Source organism: Carlito syrichta, unplaced genomic scaffold (assembly GCF_000164805.1).
Source record: "Carlito syrichta isolate Samal-C Ts95f unplaced genomic scaffold, Tarsius_syrichta-2.0.1 Scaffold304521, whole genome shotgun sequence".
Taxonomy (NCBI): Eukaryota; Metazoa; Chordata; class Mammalia; order Primates; family Tarsiidae; genus Carlito; species Carlito syrichta.
Window position 1 is genome coordinate 614,845 of NW_007248617.1, and position 21,502 is coordinate 636,346.

The window sequence follows — 21,502 nt, forward strand, 5'->3', positions numbered from 1 at the left end:
AGCAGAACCTAGTAAATGCCTCACTAGTACTAGGTGCTTGGGATGGAGCCCACCCTAGGGGTATCCCTGTCCTTGCCCAGGATAGGTTTGAGTTGAGGGCAATCCTGCTGGAAGTAAGGGGTGAGCTGGGGTCTGAGGATGAGAAAAAGTGGAGGGAAATGGAGAGGGGCTGGGGATGAGGGTGGGGTTCAGGCTGGGATGACAGAGGAGGGGAAGCTCAAGGTGTGGCCTGTCCTGTGAATAGCTCTGGTGACAGTGGGAGGGGACTGTGCGCTCCGCAAGTGCTCAGTCCTGGCTTAGCTGGGAAGCTGCCAACTGGCCAAGTCCCATCACCTCTGGGGCCTCAATTTCCTTGTCTGTAACAGAAGTACTGACCTCAGAGGAGGTTGGGAGAATTACAGAAAGGATTATTTTTATTTAAGGTCTCAGACTGTGCCCGGCAGGAAGTAAGCACTACACTAATGTTTGCTAAATACAAATAGATCAACTGATGTACCAAGAGTTTAACTTCAGGTGTGTGTATGTATTTTAAGAGAAATTTTTGCCGACTATAAAAGCACATTTTACTTTTGTCAACGTTTAATATTGGTTTGTGTTTTAGACGCTCTTCCGAGTCCTGGATCTGTCTCCCTTCTGGAAACATTCTGCAGCAGACATTTACTTATTTTTGAATAAAAGCAACCACACACCATGGACCTCGCGGGGTTGCTGAAGTCTCAGTTCCTGTGCCACCTGGTCTTCTGTTACGTGTTCATTGCCTCGGGGCTCATGATCAATGCCGTTCAGCTCCTCACCTTGGTCCTGTGGCCAATCAACAAGCAGCTCTTCCGGAGGATCAACTGCAGACTGTCCTATTGCATCTCCAGCCGTAAGACTCTGGCAGGCAGTTCTGGGTTTTCACCTTCCTTGCCAACGTGTATATCAGAGGGGTGGCTCCTGGTGTGGGCTCGCTGGGCCTTGACTGGGTGCTAAGCTGTTTTTCATTTTACTTCACGTTTGAAATAGTTATTTTGGCCCTCACTCCTCAAACAATTATTTTTTAGACAAGTGATACACAAAATTCAACAGGTACAGAAGGGTATTCTGGGGGAAATGGCTATGTGTTCTATTGCTGTTTCTCTAGTTGTTGTCTCAGAAGCCATTGGTATTGATGATTTCTTGGCTATCCTTCAGAAATGGCATCTCTATGGGGCTCTTTTGTGTGTATGTGTATACATGTGACTCTCTGTATGTATGGATAGGTAAATGATACATCTATTATTTATGTATCTATTTATTTATCTATTTACTTTATTTTATTATAAAGATGTGTGGTGGCCACTGCCTTGCTAAGCTATGGTCTGGCCATATGTGTTCTTTGAGCTATGGCCAGTCAATGTTATCCTAAGCTCTGGCCCCCTCCCATACCCTGGGGAAGCAAATCTCCACTCTCTTCTCTCTCTCTAATTTGCTTTCTAAATAAAGTGTATTTTTCCGGTCTAAAAAAACAAAGATGTGGGGTACAAGTCAGAATTAGATACATAAGAAATGTATGTGTAGGTAAAGTTTGGGCCTCCAACTTGTCCTCACTTTCCCTGGTTTCGGTACCCTTTGTATTGTTATGTGCTCCCCTCTGCCCCCCCGGCAGTGTCCTATGACTGCTGATCCATCCCTTGTGCTATTGTGATTAATGTTCAGGGTTCACTTATGAGTGAGAACATGTGGTATTCGGTTTTTTGGTTCTGAGATAGATCACTAAGAATGATTGTCTCCACCTCCATCCGTTTTGCTGAGAAGTCCGTGATTTTGACTTTATGGCTGAATAATATTCCATCATGTATGTATACCACATTTTCTTTTGTGTGTGTGTGTGTGTCGGATTCTCACTCTGTTGCCCAGGCTGGAGTGCAGTGGCACACTCACAGCCACCGCAGCCTTGACCTGTTGGGCTCAGGCAATCTTTCCACCTCAGTCATTCAAGCAGCTGGAACTACAGGTGTGCGCTACCACACCCGGCTTATTTTTTGATTTATTGTAGAAACGAGGTCTCACCAAGTTGCCCAGGCTGGTCTCGAAACCCTGAGCTCAGGCAGTCCTCTTGCCTTGGCCTCCCAAAGTGCTGGAATTACAGGCTTGAGCCACTGCGCTGGGCTACCACATTTTCTTTATTCAGTCTACTTTTGATGGGCAGTAGGGTGGGTGATACCTATATTTTTTAAAAGCTAAGTGGCAATAGACTATATTGTTTTCTTCCTCAGCTTTTTATTTTGAGGTCATTGTAGACTCACGTGTAGTTGTAAGAAATAGTACAGAGAAATCTCATATGCCCCTCAGCCAGTTTCCCCTGATGGTGGCATCGTTCATGTCTGGAGTACAACAATTCCAACAAAAAATTAGCACAGATACAATCCAACAACCTTACTCAGATTTCTCCACTTTTATATATACTCATTTGTGCATGTGTATGTGTTTGTGTGTGTTTGATTATGCTAGGCTATTTTACACATGATTAATTCGACTGGCCCAAGCTTCGACACTTGAAAAAGATGAATCAGTGTATTGGGATGTTTGGAGATGTGTTTTGTTGTTGCTGTTGATTGGTCTTAAGCCTATACCTATTCTGAAAAGTAGAGAATGCAGTGTATCATTATCAATATGTGGATCTGAATATCTTTTCAAATAGTTCTTTTAAATTAAATTTAAATTAAATGTAACTTAAAACTAATTTTCATCAAAATTTAATTTTAATTAAATTAAAATGAAATTAAAATAATTAAATAAAATCTCAGCTACTTTAGATTATGCCAAGAGTCCAAAATTACTGATACCTTTAAATAAAGCAATCAAATTTGAATTCGAATCCAGACAATACAGGCTATGTCCAAGTATCCAAATGGATTACTGCTCAACCAATCGGTTCTTATTTGCCAAACTTCTAAATACTAACAAGTGGGACACACAATGATAGAAACATTCTTATTCATGATTTCTCCCACCAACTCAGAACTAGCAAATATGTCTGATACTAATTCTGATGTGTTTTGAGTACAAAACCTCCTATGCCTTGCATTAGAATGCTTTCTATAAATATGTCTTGAAAATGTTCATGAGATCATAAGGTCAAGTTATAACAGAAAACAACATCTTCGACCCACATGACTATGGCCTGTTGGGTACAACCACCAACTCAATCCAATACTATGTAATGTGCGCGCCTTGTCATATACTTTGCTCTACCATTGGTCTCCCACTGTATGGGCTTCTACAGTGGTGTGTGTAGAAGGGAAAACACATCAGAGCAGGGCAGAGACAGTCAGAGATGGAACAGAAGCTGTAGCTATTTGACAAGAGAAGAGTTGAAATAGTCAAGGGAGAGGAGATAAGTGACCGAGATTCACCTTATAAATAGTAAATGTCTTTTTGCCCACTAGCAGTAGGTTTCTATTTGAGCAGAATTTATATCTAACAAAGCAGAGCTGATTACGGTTTTCACTGAAACCTACATTCATATGATTTGCATGTACCTATGGAGAGCCAAAATCTGTCAGTTTGCAATGTGAAGTCCTGTATCTTTACACTGTCATAACCCCAACCTAAATTTCAAGCAGATGGATAAGAATTGGGTTTCTCATTTGGAGTCTAGAAGTAAAGAAGGTGTATTAAACCATATTAAGGTTACGACAGGACCATGTAGATATTTTTTTTAACGTGTATTTTTTTATTTTTTTCTTTTCTTACAGACCCACAACTAGCATCATTAATAAGCTACTGTATGTTTTTATTTTATTTTATTTTAGGCGGAGGTCTTGTGGTGTTGCCCAGGCTAGACTCGAACTCCTGGGCTCAAATAATCCTCCCACCTCAGCCTCTTAAGTAGCTGGAAGTACAAGCATATGACTCCATGCCCCAGCTCTGTCCGAGGGTGCTTTAGCCTACTTACCTCTGGTGGAAATTAAGATGGGTCACAAATTCAGAAAGCAAGGTGGAATTTTATCCATCACAAATTAATTAAATTATTTAGGACAGATTCCAAATGAAACTCAAGAACGAACCATCCAAGACCAGTGACATCTCAGTGCAAGGTAGAATAAAGGGCAGACTGTCTAATTTTATGGAAAGATCTAGAAGACCTCCATCCAGGTGTGCCCAGGTGTGCCCAGGGTGCCCTGTACCTACTTCCCTGGAGGAGAGCTTCCACGGGCTTAAGGCTGAACAATAGCAGAGACAGAGATATTTTCTAATGATCTGAAGGGGGAAGGGAATATTTATCTCTCTAGAGAAGCACTCCTGGCTCCTAGAAAGAGAACATGGTCGAAGTAGAGGGGGACCGATCCTAGGCGTGGCTCCAGGGCACATCACTGTGATAAGTCAGTTCAAATCAGGAGCCGTTCCCACCGTCTCCAGGATTCTCCATTTCTGGTATCCTAGGAGGTGTTCATTAGCAGAGCGTTCTCTTTTCCTGCCTCTTTTTATTTAATCCAGATAATTGATAGGCTTCCTCACACCCTGAGTGTTTCACAAAAACCAGAGACCTGTAAAAAGACAGAATGCTAGGTTAGGTGTGATGACTCATGCCTGTAATCCTAGCACTTTGGGAGACTGAGATGGGAAGATTGCTTGAGCCCAAGAGTTCAAGAACAGCCTGGGAAACATAGCAAGACCCTATCTCTCCAAAAAATCAGCTGGAGTGGTGGCATGCTCCTGTAGTTCCAGCTACTCCAGAGGCTGAAGAGGAAGGATCACCTGAGCCTGGGAGGTCAAGGCTGTGGTGAGCCATGATCGTGCCACTGCACTCCACTTTGGGCAACAGAATGAGACCCCAACTCAAAGAAAAAAAAGACAATGTTTAGGACAGGCCATAGTTTGTGGACAGTTTAGCTTGAATAGAAGGTCACGCTACATCTTCTGTGTGGTTCAGCTCTCTTCTTCTTCCCTCCAAGTTAAGATAAGAACTGTTCATGGAATTTAATTGTGTCTTCTGGCATAAGAATCACTCTAAGCTTAGAAAATCAGCACAGCCATAGTGTGCAGATGATTTTCTAAGGACAAGACAGAATAAATTGTGTCCTCGAGACATGGACATCACACTGTTCTCTTGTTCTCACGGAGCTATGTCACTGGCCCTTTTATCATGAAATGTTTGTTAAGAGCTTGGTGTTGTACTAGGTAAATTCAAAGCAGTCACCTGCCCTGGCGTGGTGAAACTCTGCAGAAGGCCATACCGTTATAAATGACAGATAGAGACAAAATGCAGGGAGACAGTCTGGTTACCAGCAGAACACCCAAGTCAAGAATTTTTGTCTCTTGGCAAGGACCAGCCTTGTGAATAACAGCTTGAAGGTAATTTAATCTAGATGACTGGTTTTTAGGGAGTTACTTTGTCTTATTTTTGCCTAGATTTGTAGGCAGGAAAGGCTAAATCAGGCTGGGAGGAGAGGCAGTCAGGCTGAATTAGGGGGGAGGGTGGAGTCAGCCCCTTCTTTAAGGCGAAAAGAAAGAAGAAAGTTGGAGGAAGTGCGGCAAGGTGTAGAAGTATATTACCTTTCCACTGCACAGGATATGCCCTTTAATTTCCAGGGAAAGATGACTGAAGGGGAGGTGGGCCAGTGCCGGTGCCAATGTTGTGTTGCGGGAATAATGCAAGATTGCAGCAAGGAAGAAAGTAGAAAGAAGTAAAGTTTATTCTTCACCTTTCACAGTTTGGAAAGGAGACCCAACACTCAGAGGAAAGTGTGGCACCAAGAACTAGGTATATTTGAGGGCCTTTGGCGTAAGGCGGTTTAGGCCAGGGAAATGTCCAGGGCCGTGGGTCTTTGATGTTGATTGTAGCCACGTGAGTCTTAGATCTTGACTTTGCCTGTCTGTAGCATCTCATGCCCTCAGGTGGTAGGCTACATGGGAGGAGACAAGGGGAGAGGGTTTCCCTGCAAGAGACTTGTCAGACATTTGCAATCCACAAACTCCTTGACCAAAAGGGAGTGTGGTAGCTTGGCCTGCAGCGGAATGTAATTTTAAAATGTCTGAACACTTTCTAAAACTGGTCTATTGATATCTATGTCTAATCTGTGTTAGATTCAAAGCGTGTCAGGGGTAAAGTCTAAGCAAAAGTGGTTATGCTGAAGAAAAAAGACTAGGCTAAACTGAGTTTATTCTAGGTTTCTATAGGTACTTCCTTTCAGTGGTCAAGGCTGGCTGGTTTTTTTGTTTTGCTTTGCTTTGCTTTGCTTTATTTTGTTTTGGTTTTGAGTCAGCGTCTCACTCTGTTGCCCAGGGCAGTGGCCTCCCTAAGTACTGGGATTATAGGCTTGAACCATGGTGCCTGACCAACTGGATGTTTTTGTTTTTGTTTTCTCCCTGATATTGTGGGAAAGAAACAAACAAACAAGCAAATAAAACAAAACAAAAACCACACCCACCCACACAACCATGCAAAGATTAGGAGAACCTATTAATGTTAAAGTTAAAAAAACAACAAAAAAGCAGGGAATAGGGGCCTGCAGATGACCTCAAAGTCCTGGAAAGGATTAGTAAAATGAAAGAGAATGGAGACAATTCAGTGCTTCTGTGAATTCAATGCTTCTGTGAATTCCATGCTTCTGTGAACCAGCTCTGTGAGTTCGAGCCTGCCACTCAATTTTCATGGTTTTCAGAGAACTCTGATGCATAACCTACGGGTTCCTTACTGGGCAAGGCCACATGGTGGTAAGGAGGGAGTGAGAATTTGGAGTGCTGGGATGCAGAATTACACATCCTGCCCTTCTGCTTCTATGGGTCGTGTCACCTTGCCTGAACCACACAAGTTCTCTGAGTCCAAATAATAGGGCGGATCACAATGGCTGGCTGAAAAGGCAGAATGAGATGGTACTTCCAATAGTGCATTGTATTGTTTAAAGCACATCATATTTAGAATGAAAATTGGAGCTTTTGACTATGGAGGGAGGGAGAGAAGGGAGACTGGGAAGGGATGTCTTTGTTTTTCTTCCCATCCTGGCTCATTCCTTGGATGGATAACTTCAAAAAACCCAACTAGGCAGGGTGTGGTGACTCACGCCTGTAATCCCAGCACTTTGGGAGGCCCAGGTGGGAAGATTGCTTGGTCCTAGGAGTTGAAACCAGCCTGGGCAACATGATGAGATCTCATCTCTACAAAAAATTTTTAAAAATTAACTGGGTGTGGTGGTGCATGCCTGTAATTCCAGCTACTCGGGAGGCTGAGGCAGAGGATGGCCTGAACCCAAGAGGTTGAAGCTGCGGTGAGCTGTGATGGAGCCACGGCATTCTAGCCTTGGCAACAGAGTGAGACCACGACCCAAGCAAACAAAGAAACAAAAATAACCCAGCTAGATCCCTATACTTTTCTGATAAAGGGTTTAGATGGTTTTGGTTTTACTCTCGAGAAGTTATTTACTTTCCTTTCACTCACCTCATCCTCATTCTACTCTCACCCCACGGCTGAAGGTGATTTGCCACCATATTTGCTATAGGGTTGGCTGACCATGGTAGAACAGGAAAAGAGAAGCAAGCTCTGTGTGTACTGCCAATGATAACACCACTGCACGTGTCCTACCTCGAAACAGATGTCAGTTTTTCCCGTTGTGATAATAACAAACATCCTTAACGTACTTCAGGATATATAAGTGGCCTTAGATTTGTTACCTGAGAAGAGGTTTGGTAGAGGTCAGCAAGTCTAGCAGAGGTTGGGTCCATCCCATCTGAAGGAGGGATCAGGGCCTGGTCCCTTGACAGGAGCAGTGGCAGTGAGAGATGTGTGTACAGAAGGGACGGGAGCTCCGGGTTGCCTGGAGAAACTGTGTACACCAAGGCGTTTCATTATCCCACGTGTCTGTAATTTTTGACCCCAGAGGATGGGCATCCACTCTCTTCTCTTGAGAGAGCAGGTTCTTCAGCCAGCCTTGGGATTGTTTTTTTCTTTTTTTTTTTTTTAAGTCAGAGTCTCACTCTGTCACCCAGGCTGGAGTGCAGAAGCATGCTCACAGTCACTGCAGCCTCAACCTGCTGGGCTCAGGTGATCCTTCCACCTCACCCTTCCAAGAAACTGGAACTACAGATGTGTGACACCACATCCGGGCTAATTTTTTTGATTTATTATAGAGATGAGGTCTCGCCAAGTTGCCCAGGCTGGTCTTGAACCTGTGGGCTCAGGCAATCCTCTCACTTCAGCCTCCCAAAGTGCTGGGATTACAGACAGACATGAGCCACCACGCCTGGCTGGGGGTTGATTTTGAGAGCATTTGGGGCTTCCGGCTGTGTTGAAGACTTGGTGTTGTAGCCCCTGCTCTGGGCAAGGGTGTAGGTCTCTCTGCACCTGGCCATGCTTCTTACTTTTCATGACCTGGATAGTTCTGAAGACCTAACAAGATGAAGTCGGTGTAGCAAACGCAGTTTTTGGCATATGAGTCCTAACAAGACGGTATTTCCCAACCGCTGCCATCAGAGCTGTAGAGGCTGTTGGCTCTGGGCTGATGTGCTTTCCTGGATCCACCATGCCAATCCTAGATACTTGCAGACAGACTTGCTTGGAAACTGTCTCTAGGTCTGTGACTGCCAGGTGACCCGCTAGGTGAGGCCTGAATTTGAATTTCCTTTTCCCTAGTGACAAAGTACCTCTTGCACATTACATTTTCAAATAATGCTGTAAACTGTAGAGCAAACAATCTTTGTTACAATGATCTCATTTCCTACCTTGCCCAGGGAACTCCTGTGAGGTCGGACTGAGGTGAGTCTGGTGGACTCCCTCTGGCCCCTGAGGCAGAGGTAGGGCCAAGATGGGGCTGTGGGTGTTGGCCCAGCAAGTTCATTCTGATACCATCGATCTGTGAATTCTGTGTTGAAAGTTTACCCCAAGCCAACCTGGCTCCCCAGCACTGTCTGGCTGACTCTGACTCTCTGAGAAGAGGGCGAACACTAAATGTGGCAGCTTTGGGAGGTTTGCCAGTCTGCTGGGAGGAGCGACCCGACCCTCCTTTAGGTTTTTGTCTGAGTGGCCACCGGGGAGACAGTGGGTCCCACGAGGGCACCCACCTTCTCGGTGCTGCTGGGCAAGGGCTTTTGCAGGTGGGATTAGCCTCCCTAACCTGTTGACGCCGAGTTAATGAAAGGGAGGTGGTCCCAGCAGGCTGACTTCATCAGAAGCCAGGAACCCCTTGGAAGAGAAGGTGCCACAACCGTGGCCGGAGAACCTGTGGGAGAAGGAGGGGGCTATGTGGTGAGAGGGCTGGCTTCTGGCAAATGGGGGGCAGAAGAACTAGCTCCCTGCAGCAGCCCTCATCCTCTGGACTTGCATTCCTGAGACCCAGAGGACCATCTGTAGAGTTTCGGGTCCATCCGTGAACAGGACTGGAGGTCTGTCCTTGGCAAGAGCACCTGGGAGGACTTGTGGGAAACCCAGGGAGGAACGGGCAGCACCGGGACACCTCCTCCCAGGATGCGGCCAGGCTAGACCTCTGTGGACACTGTGGTCTCTAGTGGGGCCACCCGGTACAGTCAGTCCCACCAGGAGCTGTTCAGGGATAAAATGCCTTGTCCTGGACCTCCCAATTCAGTGCTGTACCCCCATTCTCTCTGAAGGTGTCTGGACCACAAAGTCTTGACCATCTTGTGCCTCCACGTAGGCCCCCAAAGCACCATCTACCAGGGGCCACCCAGGCCCAGGGTTGCTCCCATCACACTCTGGTTTCATTTACAGGACTGCATGCTATTAATGTGCCAGATGATGGGACCCATGTTGGGAGGCAGGCGTGGATGGACAGGCTGTCTTCCTCAGATCCTGGAGGAGGCCAGACCTTATGCACCCTCCTGGTCCTTGCCCAGTGGCCTTATCTGGACCCTCTTGAGGGTCCCCCTCCCCCCAACTCAGTAGGCTTAACTGGTAGGCTGTGGACTTACTCCTGGTTCATTTGACTGTTTAGGCTTCTATACAAGGCCACTTCCTGAAGCACTGGTTGGACTATTTTGTGTGGGTTTTTCCTTCTTTTGTCTCTAAAGTGAAGAACACTTCTCCCAGCCCATCCTGACGTTGGGCAGGAATTTTTAAAAAAATGTTATTGGAGGTCCAGAGTCTCGGGTACATTTAGTTTTTCTTATTTATGCATATTTATTTATTTATGATCGGTAGTCTCACTCTGACACCCAGGCTGGAGTGCGGTGGCATGATTAGGCCTCATCGCAGCCTCGACTTCCTGGGCTCAGCCAATCCTTCTGCCTCAGCCTCCCGAATAGCTGGGACTACAGGCATGTACCACCACAACTGGCTAATTTTTTTTGGAAAGACAATGTCTCACGATGTTGCCCAGGCTGCTCTCAGACTCCTGGGCTCAAGCAATCCTCCCGCTTTGGCCTCCCAAAGTGCTAGGACTACAGGCCTGAACCATGCCTCCTGGCCCCACATTTAGTTTTTCTGTGATGAATTAATCCAGGACCTGGAAGGTGGAAGCCAGAGCTGAGGGGGGCAAGAGTTATGGGAAGGCCGAGGGCAGATGGACAGGGACCAGGAGCCCTTGAAATGGGAGAGAGAGGGAGAGGAGGGGAGGGACTCAGAGGATGAGCTGTCCTGTGAAGACATCTGAATAGAGGGCAGCACTAGGACACCTTTGTTGGGGGTAGAGATGAGGAGGGGGTCTTCCCCCAGGGGAGGGAGACAAGGAATTTCAAATGACCCAGGCATGTACCACTACCGTTAGGACTGCCAGGGAGCAAGTCCCTGTTCCTAGACGCTCCCTAGACTTCTTTCATTTACCGCCTTTCAAAGGGAAGTTGTGTTGATCAGTTTGGCTGGGAGCTCTTTCTGAGGCTCACGGTGACCCTTAGGACAGTCCAGGCAGAAGCACTCGACTCCCCGCAGCCCGTCTCTAGGTAGGACGGTCGCAGCTGGTGACTTCTGAAGAGGGTCTGAGGGAAACAGGGAATGATTTTCCCTAGGTTTCCAGGCAGAATGTGGAGCAGCAAGAGTTGGTGAGGTAGGACCACGCTGTCTCGAGGTGATGGCAACAGTGGGGCATCCCCCTAGTAAATGAAATTACGTGACTGGTCGGGGCATCATTGGTAAGAAAGCCATGATCCCTCAAAGGGGGGTTGTGGTGGCATTTTTAGCTACTGCATGACCTTGAGAGAAGCTGTATGTCCTGTTAAACTTGCTGCCAGCCTCATCTGCGTGGCTTCTCCCAGCCTGATGAGTGAACCATGCCTCCTGACCCCACATTTAGTTTTTCTGTGATGAGTTAATCCAGGACCTGGAAGGTGGAAGCCAGAGCTGAGGGGGGCAAGAGTTGTGGGAAGGCCGAGGGCAGATTTTCTCATTTCAATACAAGCTGGGTTTTCACTCTCTTAGGCCCACACAGGTTTTGCCTACCTCGTGTCAGGAGGGGTCTTTGCTAGATTGCCCCCCAAATCCCCCAGTCCTAACCTCTTCACATTAGGTCCAGAGGTATGCCCTCATCTATTCTCAAGAAGCACTCGCCTCCCAAAGGAATGCACCTATCACTGGCTATGGTTGATGGTAGTGGGCTCTCTCCCTCAATGTAGCTTCACGACAGCTTTGCTGAATCAAGTTAGACTGAGAGGGATTTACAAGAGCCATGGCAAGTCCCTCAGAAATGCCTGGGGCTCATCCTGCCTGTGGGTCTGAGATTCTAATCCACAGGCAAAGCCCTTCTTTCTGGGGGTGCTTGAGTTTCTCTACTGGGACAACTTTTTCCTTTCACTTCTGCCACCTGCTGGTACCTATTACGTGCCTGAAGTGAGTTCAGCTCCACGTGTGACAGCTGGAACAAGCCAACACAAATCAACTGGAGTCACAGACTCCACCTGGAGTCACAGACTCCAATGGCTTCACTACAGGAGATTCCTCAAACTTCATGAGTGGTGGTTTAGCTGGGTGCTTTGGGAACTGGCCAAGAGTCTCTTTCTTTCATTTTCTAAGGGGTATATTTCCTTGTAGACCCCAGGTGTTGACACAGAAGCTATAACTCAGTTGATGAGTTGAGAAGGTTATCTTGAATCAAGCAATAAGATCTTAGTGATTTTTTTGGAGATTTGTTCAACAAGTGTTATTGAGTACCTACCATGTGCCAGGCACTGTGTTTGGGTTTGGGAAAATTGTGGGGAGCAAAGGCAGCTACTGCCCTACCCCCAGAAAACTTGCAGTCTGATTTCTAAAGATCTCATCGTAATCTCTTAAAATGAGCCCCACCAGTCACGTGTTACACCAGTGATTATTAACAGACCGAAACCAGCCTGTCTGTCCAGTGTTTGGGCACAATGGACCTTGTCCCATTTTCTTCCCCTTTAGTAAGGTTTTATGGATAGTACAGAAAAGCAAAACCACACCAGGCTAGCAAGTCTGCATTCCAAATGGAATGTAACAGAAGCAGTCCAGAAATGGGTTTAATTTAGATCTTACTTAAAATTCTCTATCTAGTCAAAGAACTGAAGTGTCTGAATTTAAATGATACCAGAATGACAGATGGAAGATCAAGGAAAGAATCACGGCATGTGCAAACCGAGAGCGCTCAGGCGTCCTAATTCTGCTTTCTGCTAGCTAGTACTTGCTGGGCGCTTACTCTTCCAGGCACTGCTTTGAGTTAGGCACAGAGAGTTAAAGTGATTTGCCCAGGGTCACACAGGAGGCGGCAGGGGTGGGGGGCTGTTCTGAAACTGGGACCAGGAAGTCTTTGAGTACAGAACCTGTCACTTCAACACAACCTGGCCCTGCCTTGAGTTAGGGGAGCCAGGCTTCAGAGGTGAGGTCAAGTATCCCAGCTGGGACTGTAGAAAGTGGCATACTCTGCAGCCTCTGAGGTGACCCTCCATGGGGCTATAGGGAAAGGAAAAGAGAAGTACAAGGAGGACCCCAAAAAGAACCCAGAATTTATTTATAAAAAATTGTGTATTCTTACATGTTTAAACTTCGGTCCCCTTCAAAGGACTCTCTGTTTGATGCAACACACCTATTGAGATGCTTTTCCACTGCTTAGAACAGTTTTTGAATTCATTCATTTTGATGCTTTTTAGTGCTTCTGCCGTTTTTTGTTTCATCTTTTCCGCATGGGCAGAATATTTCCCTTTGAGGACTTTTTTCTTCTGAGGAAACAAAAAAAAAAAAAACATCGCTCAGGGTGAAATGGGGTGAATGGGAAGGGTGGGGCACGGAATTTGTGCCATTTTTTAAGTCAAAAACTGCCAAATACTCAGCACAGTGTGGGTAGGTGCTCTCGTAAATCAACCATCATGAAATGTGCAAATGTGTTGAAAGAATCTCAAAAAGAAAAATTCACTGAAGCCAACGCAGCCTCTCACAACTACGCTGGTTGGTACACCAATGCTGATGGGTTCGTAGAACACTCACGTAGAGAGAAAAGCCTGTGCTACAAGGGGCCCACCCTCCAAAAGGTAAAGTCAGGTTTTTGGGGGGTACCTACTCATAGAATCATACCGGTGGCCATTTCCATTTCTAACCTTGACACTTACTGCAGCTTGTCAAGTGTCTACTGTACATCAGGCATCGTGCTCAACCTTTGACAGCCATCACCTGGGTTACTCACACGGCCACTCTGTGAACAGTCAGTTCTTCATTTTGTGGATCTGTTAACTGAGCCTCAACAAGGTCAGACGCCTTGTCTAAGGCCAAACAGAAAGTGAGAGAGAGCTGAGATTCCAAAATCCATCTTCCGATGACATTTTGAAATAAGCAAATCAAATATGCTGTGTGAATTTTTATTTTGACATCCATGGATGATGTTAAACAAACATCTGCCAGGATCCCAGTGGTGCATCCTAATTCACTGCCTCAGCCCTGGGCAACCCTACAGAATGCCTGTTCCCACTCTGCAGGCATTAATAGTCGTGTTTCTGAGTTCCTCCTGGGGGCAGACACGGGCCAGTACTTGGAGAGCAGAACTGAGGGGGACACAGCTCTGCCCTTGAAGGGGATGCAGTTGGGCAGAGAAAGTGTCTGGACCACCATGGTTAGATGACAGCTACACTGGGGGCCCCCAGGGAGCACAGAAAAAGGGACAGTCTGTCTGATGTGGTCTGGAATGAGTGAGTTCTCGCTGTTAGTTCACAGGAGAGCTGGTTGTTAAAAAGAGCCTGGCACTGGCTCCTCTCTCTGCTTCCGCTCTTGCCATGTGACACACCTGCTTCCTCTTGCCTTCCACCATGATCGCAAGCTCCCTGAGGCCTCACCAGAAGACCAGCAGATGCTGGTGCCACACAGAACCATGAGCCAAATAAACCTCTTTCCTTTATAAAATGCCAACCCCAGGTATTTCTTTATAGCAACGCCAAATGGACGAATACACCATCCATTCTGCCCAAGGTGCAGTCATGTCCCCACAGCAGTATCATCAGTCAGGTTTAAGGAAGGAGGGGAAATTGGGATGTCGACAGGAAGAGGAAAAGGTGGTCTAGGCAGAGGGGACAGAGCATGCTAGCCAGCCTCACCGAGGGGCTGAGCTGGTTTATTGAGGCAGCCAGGCAGCAAGGAGACGAACCTCCAAATGCCATTGTGACCTTGCCGCATCATGAGGCTGTCATGTTATGAGAAGCACCCACAGAGGCCTGAGAAGCACCCACAGTGGGCATGCATGCAGTGGTGTCCAGTAATGGCTCATAGCCGCTGACACGCTCTTCTCTCTCTGTCTCTCTCTCTCTCTCTCTCTCTCTCTCTCTCTCTCTCTCTCTCTCACACACACACACACACACACACACACACACACACACACTCTTTCTCTCTCCTCCCCTCACTAGATGGGCTCCAAGTATTCATTCCTTGGGCATTTCAAGCATTGTGAACATCAGCTTACTTCAGGACTTATTTTTGTCTCGTCCTGAGCAACATTGTTCAAAATGTGCCATGAAGCAGAGCACAGTGCCTCACGCCTATAATCCCAGCACTTTGGGAGGCAGTGTCGAGAGGCTTGTCTGAGCCTAGGGGTTTGAGACAACTTGGGCAACTTGGTGAGATCTCATTTCTACAATAAGTAAAAAAGAATTAGCCAGGTGTGGTGGTAGCCTGTAGTCTCAGCTACTTGAAAGGCTGAGGTGGAAAGATCACCTGAGCCCAGCAGATCGAGGCTGCAGTGGCTGTGATCGTGCCACTGCCCTCCAGTCTGGGTGACAGAGTAAGATTTTGATTAAAAAACAAACAAACAAACAAACAAACAAAAATGTACCAAGAGATATTGTTACCTTATTGTTATTTTTTGAAAAAAATGTGTTCCCTCATAATCTATTATAGAAAGATATATAGCTGGGTCATTGTTTCCTTGAATAGTGTAATACCCTGTGTATAATATTAAGTAAAAATAGCATGATGCAAAATCATTAGTAATGTATAATATCAATTTTATAAGTACAGACTGGAAGTAAACTTATCAGAGTGCTATTCTTCTATTTTTTGCTTGTTTGTTTTGAAACAGGGTCTCACTCTGTCACCCAGTCTGTAGTGCAGTGGCATGATCACAGCTCACTGCAGCCTCAACTACTGGGTTCAAGTGATCCTCTTGCCTCAGCCTCCTGAGTAGCTGGGACTATAGGTCTGCATCCCCACACCTGGTTAATTTTTCTATTTTTTTTTTTTTTGTAGAGACTAGGTCTCGCTTTGTTTCCTAGGCTGATCTCAAACTCCTGGTCTCAAGGAATCCTCTCATCTCCTAGGGCTAGGATTATAGGTGTGAGCCGCTGCTTCCTGCTCAGGGTCTTATTTTTAAAAATTGCTATTACAGGTGATTTTTTTAAAACTGCCTTTATATTTTTGAACACCTAAAATTTTGCACAATGATCATGTATTTTATTAACTGGAAAAAAAAATACAAAATAAACCCAAACACTGAAAAAAAACTAAATAAGAAATAATTTACAGAGTAGAGTAGAAAAGAAAAATATAAATTGAGCCCTTTGTGAAATAAATTATGGTGAAATTAATTTAACCTTTGATTGATTGATGATTGATTGCCTCTTCTAGGGGCAACAAGGAATATGTTTCAGGTCGGGAGAGTATAGTCAACTTTCTTCTCAAATGTCATAATAACTCAGTGGAAGGAACTCAGAGGAAAGAACTGGATATCCAGTGCTGTGGCCCAAACTGTTCTCCAATCCTGCCTCCCCAAGAAGATGTAGAAGTCTTAACCCCCAGTGCCTGTGATTATGACCTTCTTTGGAAATAGCATCTTTGCAGATGATCAAGTTGAGAAGACGTCATTAGGGCAGACCCCAATCCAATGTGTCTGTGTTCCTATAAAAGGAGAAACGTGAACACAGAGAAAGGCATGCAGAGAGGAAGATCATGTGAAGACAAAAGAAAAATGTCATCTGCCAGTCGAGGGATGCCTGAGGTTCCCAAAGATATGAGGGAGACATAGACAGACCCTCCCTCACACCCTCCAAAGAAGCCCACCCTGCTGACACCTTGACCTTGGACTTCTGGACTCTGAAACTGCAGGATGATACATTTCTGTTGTTTAAACCCCACCTCCAAGCCCCTGTCTGTGGGACTTTGTTAGGGCAGCCCCATGAGACTAAACAAATCCACTCTGATTTATAAGCGTTTTCTTCTTCCGCTGTGGCAGAAGTAAAAGTGAAGTCCAGTTCATTGACAAATGACACATTGGTATTGTATTTATTTCTCTCTCCTGTCCCTTTTCCTTTCTTCTGTCCAACCACCTCCCTCACCCAGCCCAGTTTCTTGTTGCTGGTCATATCGGAAATGAAAGATTACACAGGTAAAATGCCTTGGTGTTATCCATGGACCAAGCCAAGAAGTCCTTTTTCCTACCTCTTAAAGTCAGGAACTCGAATGAAGTGGGACTGGTCATGGAGGAAGGTGACAAGTCATAGAAACCTTACCTGGAGACAGTGTCCTGCTCAGGTCCAGCCAGTGACTGGCATGCGGGCAGGCCACCCTGTGGGGTGGATCTTCACCATGTACACCTTGTAGGGTACAAGGCATTCATGTCCTGGTATTCATGTCCTGTCTCTAAATACACTGTCCAAGTCTTCAGAACAGTTTGGCTAACCACCACAGTAGCTTGCCCAGGAAAAACAGAACGAAGCTTTGTCCTTCGAAACTGGAGGACACCTGCCACCAGTCACGTGAGGGCATTGCCTCCCACAGTGCAGATGTTGTTCTGGCTTACTGACCCCCTCTCTGTTTGGCTCAAAAGAGGGCAACTAACCTTTTCTTCCTCCACTTGCCTTCCATGAACCAATAATACGAGATGAAGGCATCTTACCAGGGCAGTCTGTTCTGTTGTTCCGAGTACCCTGGTTTTTTTTGTTTTTTTTTTTACTGTAAAGTATCAAGGAAGACATCTGCCCACTCAGTTCAGATGTAATGTTTTGTCTTGACTGGTACACCCTGGCCCAATTTCTAGTGAAATTATTCTGTTTAGCATTGAGCTTTTGCTTTGTTGAACTTTTCTGAACGATGCTTGTTACAAAATTAGCCCTTTGTGCCAGCACCTTTTTGTTTATTTAGGGGAAAGAAAGAGGTATTGAGATTGAGCTGTGATGATAACGTTAGTGTGCCACTCTTAACTCAGTTCATCTGATAACATCACAGGCTATGTGGTTGATAGGCCTGTGTTAAATACCCAAATGGTCTCATCTTACGAAGTTGATTTAGTCAAAGGAGTGTGGTAAGAACACTGAATTTGTACGTTTTTAAAAGGAATAACATGTTTAGCATGCCTTGTGTATTCTAAATGACAATCTATTTCTGTATCTTAAAGATGTGTATCCATCTTTCTATTTTTTTCTAGCTCTATCTATCTATTTACCTATTAATCATCTATCTTCTTTCTGTTTCCTTCCACTTTCAGTCTGTGACCCCCATGATGAGAAATGACCTTCCATTTTATTTTTTTATTATTATTTTTGAATTGGAGTCTCACTCTGTCGCCCAGACTGGAGTGCAGTGGCCGCTCTCGGCCACCGCAGCCTCGACCTGCTGGGCTCCGGCGATCCTTCCGCCTCAGCCTTCCAAGTAGCTGGAACTACAGGCGTGCGCTATCACGCCCAGCTCATTTTTTATTTACTGTAGAGATGAGGTCTTGCCAAGTTGCCCAGGCTGGTCTCGAACCCTGCAGGCTCAGGCAATCCACTCACCTCAGCCTCCCAAAGGCGCGGGATTACAGGTTGAGCCACTGAGCCCGGCTTGACCTTCCATTTTAAATAGGGAACTTAACTACTCCAAATTTGCAATAGATGCACAGTGGAAACTAACACATTTGGGAATACAAATGTGATACTGAGTTGGATGAGTGGCTTAAAGCAAATTGTCTCAGCTGTTGATATGGTTTATAAATAAATTAATTCTCAGCCAAGGTGCTCATTTGTTTTTGGAAGCATTACATTTCACTTGTGACTTAAGTTACTGTTTTCAAATTAGGTTGTAAGTTTGACTTTGGTGTTTTGTAACTTCATAAGACGACTGTGTGTGGTGTTCACAGAGGCGGGTAGATATCCCCAGGAGGTAAACAAGACAAGCCATTGGGTATGGAAATAAACCCTTAGAGCTTCAAGTTCCTTTTATCATATAATGTCAAGCTATCTGAATAGGATACATATTTTATAAATGTGTAAATTTTTATACATGTGTACAATTTACATATGTCAGTGGTACATATTTAATTTTTTTTTTAAGAATCAAAATCATTTGGAGACCACTGCTTCAGTCTATGGGTTTTGGTTTCAATATACTGGAGATAGAATTTAAATAGCATAATTTGAACTAAGAGGGAAACAAGTTTTATAAAAACAAGCTTTCAAGTGGAGGAAATAACAATAGCAAAATCTCTTCTCAACCTTTCATTCATTGATTTCATATTGATAGCGTGACATTGGCCTTAATGGGAATATTTACACCATAGAAATCAGCAAAGCTATAAAGCACGGTTTTTCCCCCCCTACTCCTCCCTGCCCCTAAGAGCTGATTGTTAAACATTTTCCAGCACAACATCTCACTGTGGACAGGGGGAGAGTTCTTTAGCAATCTTGTTCAGGTTGCATGCCCACCTGGGAGCCCTTGGTTCTCTTACCAGATAAAAAGAGTGCCTGGCTGGTCAGACCCAGACACCAGCCATCACAGAGTGTTCTAGGTGAACTAGGGGATATGCAGGTGATTGTTGCTCTGCGCCAAGAGATGAGTTGGGAGGTGACGACGCAACCCTGTTCTTCAGCCCATTCATGGTCTAGTAGGAAGTGAGTTCTGCACATTATCCAAGAAATACACAGGAACCCACTGAAGCAGAGGCCTCAGCTGTGCTGCCAGTGAGGCTGGTCCCAGGGCAGTGGCCTGGGTGGGGCAGGGTGAAGGTTCCTGGCTGGACTCCATAATCCTGTTCCAGGGTCATGAGGTTGTCTCCCTAGAAATCTGAACATGTTGTGCTGAATCTTTGCTCCTCCCAGCCAACCCTTCCACCAGGGTAATTATGATGTTCATAAGTTGTGATGGTTCATGTCCAATTTCTACACTGGCCGCCAACTACTTTAAACAGAAAGGAACAGATTATATACCCACATCTCCAACTAGAACAGAAAATGATTCGTGAGAGAAAAGGTAGGCACGACGCCAACTCCTTCTTACTGGGTTAGCATGGGCACGATTGGACCCTTGGGGAGTGCAAGGAAGGGATCTCTCCTGGACTTAGATGTCTTTTGCAATGTTGTGACAGGCGTTTTGCAGAGGTCTCCACCACAGCCCTTCCTCAGCATGGCCTTCACCTGTTGTCCAATAATTTTTTTTTTTGAGTTGGGGTCTCACTCTGTCATCCAGGCTGGAGTGCAGTAGCACAGTCATGACTCACTGCAGCCTCGACCTCCTGGGCTCTGGCTATCCTTCCACTTCAGCCCCCTGAGTAGCTGGAACTACAGACACATCCACTTCGCCTGGCTAATTTTCTTGTAGAGATGAGGTCTCACTATGTTGCCTAGGCTGGTCTTGAACTCCTGGGCTCAAGCAATCCTCCCACCTCCGTCTCCCAAAGTGCAGGGATTATAGGTGTGAGCTATCACGCTCGGCCTCCAATAGTGTTTTTTAGAAGCACTCTCAAACAATGGAATGGTCTTTAATTCAATTTAGTGAACATTTATTGAGTTTCTACTGTTACTAGGCACCATACATCACGCTTTAGGTTCTAGGGACCTAGAGATGACTGAGGCTTAGTTTCTAACCCGAAGCCACGTTTTCCGGTTCAGCCCAGCTCCATGCTGCGGGTCCCACATAGAATGACCCCGGTCTCCCATGTTTCCTTGTCTCTTCATGTCCCCATGCCTGTGGTTCCTCTGCCTCTCCCCTGACATGCCTCCTTATTCTGTCTGCTAGTCTTCCATGGCTGAAATGCTGAGTCAGGCCAGAGCAAGGAAACTGTGACAAGGACAGGAAAGCCAGAAATGGACTCACATGTGCAACCTGAGAACGGTATCAGCAGGTGGGAAGTGATGAATCAAAGCCACGATAGAAGGAAAGTCAGAAAGAGGGTAAAGACGGAAGAAGACACTGCCTAGCCTTTTTTTAACTTCCATAAGTAGAGTTTAGGAAGTAAGTTGGGAAGAATGACAGCCCACTGCGCAGAAACTCTTCACTATACTGATACTATACTTCTCAATCGAGCCTGAGAATTGAAGTTGGCAGTTCCAGAGGTTGTCTGCCCTCGTGCGGGTGCTGGTTGCAACACTGGCTGGAGGACGGAAGAGACTAAGGATGCTGCTGACTCTTCCTCCTCAAAGCCTTCCTCCAAGGGCTGGGCGCAGTGGCTCACGTCTGTAATCTCAGCACTTTGGGAGGCTGAGGCGAGAAGATTGCCTGAGCCCGGGAGTTTGAGGCCAGCCTGGGCAACTTGGTGAGACCTCGTCTCTATAATAAATCAAAAAATCACTGGGCGAGGTGGCATACGCCTGTAGTTATGGCTTCTTGGAAGGTTGAGGTGGAAGCATCGCCTAAGCCCAGCAGGTTGAGGCTGTGGTGGCCGTGAGTGTGCCACTGCACTCTAGCCTGGGCAAACAGAGTGGGACTCCAATTAAAAAAAAAAAAAGCCTTCTTCCAAGAGCCCCCAGTGCAACTGTCCCTTGCTGCAGTCATCTGTTGGTTTATTCCCACCCAACCCCATGGCCCCAATGTGGGGTCAGAACTCTTTCTGAAGCTGAGACATCACCAGCTTGCACTTATGTTTGACAATGTTATGGTCTCCATTGTGGGACTGGGAAGGGGCCTGGTCAAGTTAGGAAAGAGCAGGCGCTTGGCAGCCTTGCAAATCTGGCTTTTAGTTGACTTTGTTTTCTTTAATCCCTATGCCTTGAATGTGGAGCAGTTGAGAGAGGCAAGTGTATCTGAGTCTGAGCAGCTCTCCAGTCTGGGGACAGAGACAGGTCTTTGGCCCTTTGTGGGACAGAGCGTACAGAAGTTTTGCTTGCAGACATAGATGAACTTGACTTTGTCTACTCTACTCAATTTTGCTCATAGATCAAGAGATGATGCTGTATTAAGAATAAAAGAGTTGGTGTATCT

The 21,502-nt window shown here is 45.9% G+C and overlaps 1 protein-coding gene across 1 annotated transcript in view; it reads left to right on the top strand.

Annotated features, from left to right (window-relative positions):
• AGPAT4 (1-acylglycerol-3-phosphate O-acyltransferase 4) overlaps positions 1 to 21,502 on the top strand; it is a 136,430-nt gene that overhangs the window by 40,438 nt on the left and 74,490 nt on the right. Inside the window, exon 2 of the mRNA XM_008060123.1 lies at positions 602 to 868. Within this exon, the coding sequence (XP_008058314.1) occupies positions 691 to 868 (178 nt within the window). The 5' untranslated portion in view covers positions 602 to 690. The remainder of the gene's footprint in view (positions 1 to 601; positions 869 to 21,502) is intronic.